This window comes from Hydractinia symbiolongicarpus, chromosome 13 (assembly GCF_029227915.1).
Source record: "Hydractinia symbiolongicarpus strain clone_291-10 chromosome 13, HSymV2.1, whole genome shotgun sequence".
NCBI classification, from domain to species: domain Eukaryota; kingdom Metazoa; phylum Cnidaria; class Hydrozoa; order Anthoathecata; family Hydractiniidae; genus Hydractinia; species Hydractinia symbiolongicarpus.
Genome location: NC_079887.1, coordinates 22,953,030 through 22,960,781, shown reverse-complemented (window position 1 = coordinate 22,960,781; position 7,752 = coordinate 22,953,030). Strand labels below are relative to the sequence as shown.

Below are 7,752 nucleotides of genomic sequence, written 5' to 3'. Positions count from 1 at the left end.
TTTTTGTTATGCGCAGTTTCCCTTTTTCGACACACACGTTTACAGTTTGCCATTTTCATACTGATTTTGAGACATTTATCTCATATGCGAATACTTATTAACGCTATTTCAGGCAAAAACTAAAATATATAATGTCTTATTTATTCTTGCCTACAATAAACCAGGACCTTAAGGTTTTTTGATGAGGTCAAAACATTTTTGCACCTGGCACTCTTTCCGTGACTTGATCGTGTGACGAAACTTTAGTTGGATCATATGATTAATATTTTTACACCTTTATTCTTTTTCTTTCAAAGGGATAATTTTTTTCGTATTTTCCTTTTATATTACCGTGGGAATTTCATCACACATGTAAAAGTTAGCATTTCAGGCTCAAGACGTAAGAGAATGTTTTGCTTCTCCCACAATATGTGATGTTAAATATAATGGTCATGTCACGCCTCTTTTTATAGAGGATACACAAAACTTGCTACTTCAAAAGAACAAAGTATTTAACAAGCAAATCTTCTAAGAAAACGCTTGGGATTCAAACTTTGAAAACGAGGTTTTAAAATCGCATGCATATTTTTAGAATTGTATCATCGAAGAATGAAAACTGGTAATTTAGAATAGTTATAGTGAAGTTAAATTTTATGTTATCTGCATTTCTTCTTTTCATTTGGGGAGAGTAAGTTTTATTCAAAAAAATTATTGGACTGGTTTTTTCGTTCCTAACCGTGACAATTTCCTTCGGCAGATTTTTTTAATTTTTCTGTTGGTAAGGGGGAATCATCTGAGACTAAAATTGGGCCAAATCTGAGATCGATTTGGGATCGATGAATATTTCTGTAATAGCAAAAACATACGATCCACACACATGTTTAATCCGCCTTTCAAGCTCTACACAATAGATAAAAAAGTAAACCAATTTAAAAAGAATACTTTTGGGGTATGAAAGGTTATCAATGACTCATCAAAATATATAAAATAACAAATTCTCCCTAAATAATCAATTTTCCGTCGACCAATCAACTAGTTGTTTTAGTAATGATAGTTCTCCTAATTTTGATTTCTTCATTGTGCCACAAAGGAACACATCCAAGCCTGGCATTGGTGCTGGTTATCTCTTATATTAATACGAAACTGTGTCTGTCCGTCTGTGACCGGCAAAGTCGATCACGCTTTATTTGCATTTTATTTAAGAAATTAGCAACCCTTTTTTTTTAATAAGCACAATAAAACCTTAAGAGAGTTATTTTTATACTTCCATGCATACGTGCATACTTCCATGGGTTTGAATAACTAGTCTCTTATAATAATACAAAAACTGTGTCTGTCCGTTCGTCTGTCTCTGACTGACGGGGTCAATTTTTTTTTTTACAATTTATAAAAGCGTTTATAAAACATCCTCCATAAGAATGTTCTGTATTTTATAAAAGTTTTGTTTACATTTTTAATTGGCTAGAACAAATCATGTGATAAAAAAGTGATTTTATTTGCTGAGAATTTTATTGTGTGCTAATATAAATTTACTGTGACGGGTACTTTGTCGTAAATTATTGTCCAGGTAAAGTCACGGGCAATTAGCGTTGTTAATATAATTTTTGCCTATTAGGGTCCAGTAGTTTAATTAATTGTTCGTTTCTTGAAATTGGCAACATTCTGTAATAAGAAGCATATAATAGATTTTAAACTGTTTTTAAGTGGATTTTTTTACGGTTTTTTGTTTAAAACGTTTATGTGCAGCCTTTTTATTAAAACAAAGATCGTTTTATGATAAGAAACACAATAAACTTTAAAAAATTTAAGTGTATTCTTTCACGTGTTTAAATAACTAGCAGAGGTATTAACTTCATTGTTGTCATTTATTAATAGTATCTTGTTCATGAGGGGTTAAGTAGTTTAATTGTATTTACCGAGTTTATTAGTTTTTTGTCAGTTATATTTTTAATTAAGTTTTCTAGTGTTTTCTGCTAAAAACTTTAAAATGACTTTTGGAATGAAATCAAAAAGTAGTTGCAGTTGATCAAGTTTCAGGAATAGCAGTTTGGTTTTGTTGCTCAATTTTTATTTTATATTTTAAACGAGATCCCAGTGTAGGTAACGACACTTTTTACAGATTTTAATAAAATATAGTATTGTTCTGTATGTCTTTTTCCTTAGGTTTTACATCTATTTTATGAAGGAAACAAACAAATTGTATTTGTAGATCCTTGTTTTAAACAGATGTTGAAAAGTTATTCCTCTTTTTTCAAGAAACAACTAGTAACATAAGGCTTGGACTGATATGACTATTGCAGAAGAAGATATTATGCGATTATATACAAGCAAAGTAAAAAATAACTTAGCTTTTCTCCAGGGAATGTCCACAACTTTCTTTATTAAACAATGCGCGTTACCCACGACAACAACAATTTCCCTTAACAGAAAATCAAAATGGCAGACACAGGCGAACAAACCACGAGGTATACAAGCTCTATTTACAAGGAACATAAAACTCTGTCGATATAACCTTTTGTGCGTTTATAAATATTTATATTTATCTATAGCATAACCTTCTGCCTCACCAGGTAATTTCTTATTGTAAAGTAAAAAATGCTAAACATGTGTAAATAACTGGTTAGCTACCTCACTAAATATTTCAAACGTTTGAAAATGTATCTTGAAAACTACGTTTTTTATAACTATATTCCATACGCAAATTTATTTGGCGTTGTTAATGCGATGTATTTTTTTTTTCTGAATGATTGCTTATTAAATAAAACTCTGTCATTGATTTTATTGTGACTGTTCAATCTCGTATTTGTTTACAGCGTGTTGCCATTTTAAAATCTCTTACTGTTGCCTTAAATCACGTGACCATATTGAGCGATTTTCGCTGCTGACATCAGCATGCTGATACCTTCTTCATTGTATATGTTCGCATATTGTCTCAAAATCAAGTTCAAGTTACCCAGGTACCGGATTTTCTGCTGATCTACTAGAAATAATGGTTTTTCAAAAATTTGGAATATATGAAAGAAAACTCGGAAAAATAACCCATCCTTTCCGGCTTTGTGGAATTTAGGCGTCAAATTTAGTCGCGTGCGTTGTTTTATTATAATGTAATAATATATATCAAAGAGTTTAGGTAATGCTTCTAAAAATATGTAAAAATTTCTAGTTTTCCCTTTTTTAAAAGAAGCCAACCATTTATACTTGAAATCCACACAGCTCAAATAGATGTTGAGAATTTCTTCCTCAACTTTTACGGGATTTCATTTCATTAAAATTTGAAATTTTGAGAAAAATATGGAATATGGTAGCATTCTGACTTTAATTTTAGGAGAGGATTTGTCATTAATTTATGTAAATAAGTATTGATAGTAAATTAATAATTAAAGAACTCTAAAAAAATTTCATTAGTAGATCCTCGTACAAATTAGATGTCGAAAAGTCCTTCCTCTCCTTAAAACGCCTTGATTGGTTAAATTCAAGTACTGAATAAGATTTCATTTTCCAAGTTATAAATAATTTGAAATTAGGTTGAATTGACTCTAATTCTGGGAGAGGCTTCGTCATTAAAATATGTAATAAATATTAGTCATGAATTAATAATTACCAAAAGCTAAATTATTTCATAAGTAAACCAATCTTCTTCACCGTTTCAAGAAACTCCCATATTAACTTTCTTTTTTTAAAAAAATACTTATTTCCTGTTTTAAGATTTTGTAAAATGTTATCTGCTTGCTGCGGCAAGGTTGTGAAAGCTTTAAAGAAATCATCTCATCAGAGCAACTCGAAACGAACTCAATATATCTGAGAAGGGAGCATGTTTGGCATGGTTAGGCCGTCCAAATTCGTAAAAATAGATGTTTAAAAATTTATGCCTATTACGTGCAGCCTTCATAAATATGTATAATGTTTTTTTTCGTTTCGATACTACACCACGAGGTTACATGTTTTGTTACATAATACACATAGAAAGCTTTTTATTTGATAATAAAGGGGAAGGTAGAGATTCTCGCGGTTTTTAAATTTTTGTACTTGTAAGCTTTAACAAATTTAAGTAACAGAATGAATTAAAAATTAAACCTTTCAAAGATGAAGTTGTATTTTATGGTATGGAGGTGTTTTTATACATACATCTTTGTTATTATTTATGACTGCTATATTATATAAAGCAGTCATATTTATATTCGCAGCAACTATATTCTATTTGCTACTTTCCGCAATATATTTACTGAATAGCTGTTGCAAACAGATAGAAATATTTATTGCATTTTGGTAATTATTCGTTTGTTGATGTCGTAAAAATTGTGAAGTTAGTCAACGTTGCTTGTATTAAAGGTCTGTGTTTAAGCTTATCTGGTTAAGTCTTGGCCAAAATCATTCTGGAATTTCTAAATGTTAACAGTTTAGCCACGTCTAGCCGGTTTTATAAGAAATAATATAAAAAATTTTGTTTATTTTTAGTGAAATGTCAAAGATCGAGATAGTTGTTTTGCTTGGATTGTTGTGTGGCACAGTTTTTATTGTGAACCTGTACTGCATTGTAATTATTATTTTGAATAAAACTCTACACAGACCATCACACATAGCTATATGCAGTTTGCTTATTGCACACTTTTTACAGAGCATTTTTGTTATTCCGTCGTACGCAGTCAAGAAAGCTGGGACTGGAAACAAGACAGTTGTGTGTGACACTTTCAGGCTTTCATATTTATTTACAAACTATGCTTCCTGTCTCAGTCTACTCGTTATAACACTTGACAGATTTATCGGTGTTCGGCTACCGTTAAAATACCACATTATCGTCACAACGCGAAGAATGTTATATTTAACAATATCTATCTGGATGTATTCACTCTTGCTAAATTTAATACCATTCATACCGAATCATGGAAAAAGTGTCTGTAACTATAATCCACAAAAAATATGGACTGTTTTTATGCTGTTAGGCAATACGCTTCTACCGTTTTTAATAATAGCTGGTTGCTATGTGGTAATCTTTAAGAAAGCACGTAAGGTACTCACTCAGAGAAAACTTGCTCGAGGAAACACAGGCACAAGACGCTTGGCAAGTTCACATTTCAATAAATCCAAAATAACCTTACTTATAGTTTTCTTTTACGTACTTTGCTGGGGGCCAAGTTGTTGTTATTATTTATTGCAGTCCCTGTGTAAAGCATGTTTCAACTCGAGTTATCATGATTCAAACACTGAGGATATTATACATTTTACCATGAAACTTCTTACATTCGTCGATGGTGTTATAGCTCCATTGATTTATTGTTGCACAAACGCCACATTTAACCGAGCTCGGCGACGCATGTCTAAGGAATTACGCCAACTAATGCAAGGTGGATCAGTCACTGAGTTTAAACGACAACCTGGTTATTACTTACATGCACACTTGCAAGAGGCTTCACCAAAGTTAGCTGATGGAGTTGTTTCTGTCAGAACTAATAGACTTCATCCTGTTGGCAGCGAAGACGTCTCAACGGAACTGACGTCATCGACGGACGCAAGAACAGTAGATGTGACGTGCAAAGCAAATTCTGGGGATATGATTAAACCTATGGTAAAAGATGGTAATGGATTAGTATATTGTTTTGAAAGTGGCGAAAGAAAATGTTTGTCTGTGTGAAAATTATCATCAAGTATTATCGGCTGTATTTTGTGTGTTTAAAATAGTTGCATCACGGTTTAAATTTATTTCATCTTTGTATGATCTTTTTTAAATACTGACGCATATTTATTGTATTTAAAACGTGAACAATTAAAATATGAATATGAATTATCTGTTGATGTTAATGGTAAAGGTTTGGCATTAAAAATAAAAATTAAAAGAAAAAAATATATTATGAGTTGAGCTATACTTCATGGCTTGCATAATTTAGGCACTTTATAGGTCGACGATCGGACTTTTTAAGAATTGGTTCTTAACTAAATTTAATTTAGGTTTAATTCTGTTAACCAAAAGGTTTGTTTAAGGTTATATAAGACCAAATGAGATTGTCAATACCCCTTAAAGCCGAGTCCTTATTAAGCATGACCCAGTGTCGCGGTAAATTACGTCCTGTGAAATTGAGACACTTAGGTCTAAAGTTTTCTCGGCAAATAAGAGCCTCTTCAGTTTAAATTTATCAGAGAATTAAGAGTTAATCTTTAAATTATGATTCCAATGATTATATTGCTACTAATCACCCAAGAATATCAATTTCTCATAATAAGAGTTTTGTAAGGGATATTTTTTGATGAACGAGATGATCGAGAAAATGTTTAAACAACGTTTGATAAACCAAGTATTATAGGATAGGGGAAAGAAATGTTTTTTCTTTAACATTTGTTGATTTTCTTTCGAATCACAGACGGTATGTTTTGTATATTGTATCCAACGCAACGTAAATATGACTTTTTTTTCTTTCATAAAAATGGGAACAAATTAAACTCCAAGGATTATAGCATACGGCAAAAGTGTGCAAATGACATCGGTTCGCTAGTACAGAACTGGTATACGATAAGGTGAATTACAAGTCAAAGAACAAGTAATTGAACTAAAGAAAAATCCCACTATAAAATGGAAAATCTGTCTCCAAATCAAAACAGAAAGAATCTGTTGCTAGAAGCATCAACGGCTTTCTCAGGTGTCGGAAGGATATAGTTGAGCGTTTTATAAAGAGATTGCGCATACAAAAATTATAAATAAAGAATCAAATTGAAAGAAGAATAACCCATGAAAGTGACATGAAATAGTTGTGCCTAGCCTTGGCTGGTTTGATATGACTGCTATATTTTAAAAAGGCTGCACGAAGTTAGGTACTGCAAGTAACTTCGGGGGTTAATTTTAACTGATAAATTCTGACGTCACATCTATCGTTTCAAAAGTCGGTCAGAAAAGTGTGACAAGTACAAAATCTCTGGGATGTAATCCAAAATCTTAATGATTCTAGCGTTGCATAATTTGCATTTACTTTGCAGTTCACAAAAGTTTCGTTTTTATTATATATGGAATTATTACATTTTTTACAGAAAAGATCAAGTTAGTTTTGTACTATTTTTAAAGCCCTTTACTACTACTCAGATTACCGCACGATAAGCTCTTTAAGATGTTTTTCAACATTAACAACAAACCGAAGTCTGAGTCTGTTTGAAATCACACAAATAAGTTTAGCGAATGTCCTTTTGTCCCGTTTTAAACAAGGGGCAGTTTAATTATCTTGAGTTTCACTATTACACCTAAACACATATCTTCACACGTTTTCAAGTTTACTCAGAAAAAGCATAACATCTTTAATTACACCAGTGGATATGTAATGAAAACATAATGTCGTCTGCGTAAATCTACAGCGCATTGTAGTGAAACTAACATCAAACGTCGGAGTATTTTGTTCATCAGGATTCTTCAGAATCATGAACTGAAGAAGACAAGTGTTTCAATGCAAAAAACAAAGGTGGGTTTTGGAAAGTTTCGACTGGAGTTTTTCAATTCTTCTCATTGTCGAAAAATATTTTAGGGGTAATGTTGTAAAATAGAAAAGGAAAAATGAACCTTTAAATTTTCGTTTACGTTTATGATAAAGTACACAGAGATAATAAAGTGTTTGATGACAGACAAGGCAGTATGTAGATGGCATAATCATTGCATTGCGTTTCTTTGTTATTTTCCTGACTCATAGCTTAAATGACTTATAGTTTATAACTTTTAGTTTCCTCACTCATGATTGATTCAATCACGTTTTTCAATTCGTGCAAGCGTGTATTTCTCGGTATTGTCCTTTTTGCTATTTT

General features: G+C 31.7%; 1 protein-coding gene across 1 annotated transcript; it reads left to right on the top strand.

The window, feature by feature from the left end:
• Nucleotides 1-4,404: 4,404 nt before the first annotated feature.
• Nucleotides 4,405-5,761, top strand: LOC130624101 (melanocortin receptor 4-like). Its single transcript, XM_057439667.1, has one exon. The coding sequence runs from the start codon at nucleotides 4,439-4,441 to the stop codon at nucleotides 5,606-5,608; it is 1,170 nt and encodes a 389-aa protein (XP_057295650.1). The 5' UTR covers nucleotides 4,405-4,438; the 3' UTR covers nucleotides 5,609-5,761.
• The last annotated feature ends 1,991 nt before the right edge of the window (nucleotides 5,762-7,752 follow it).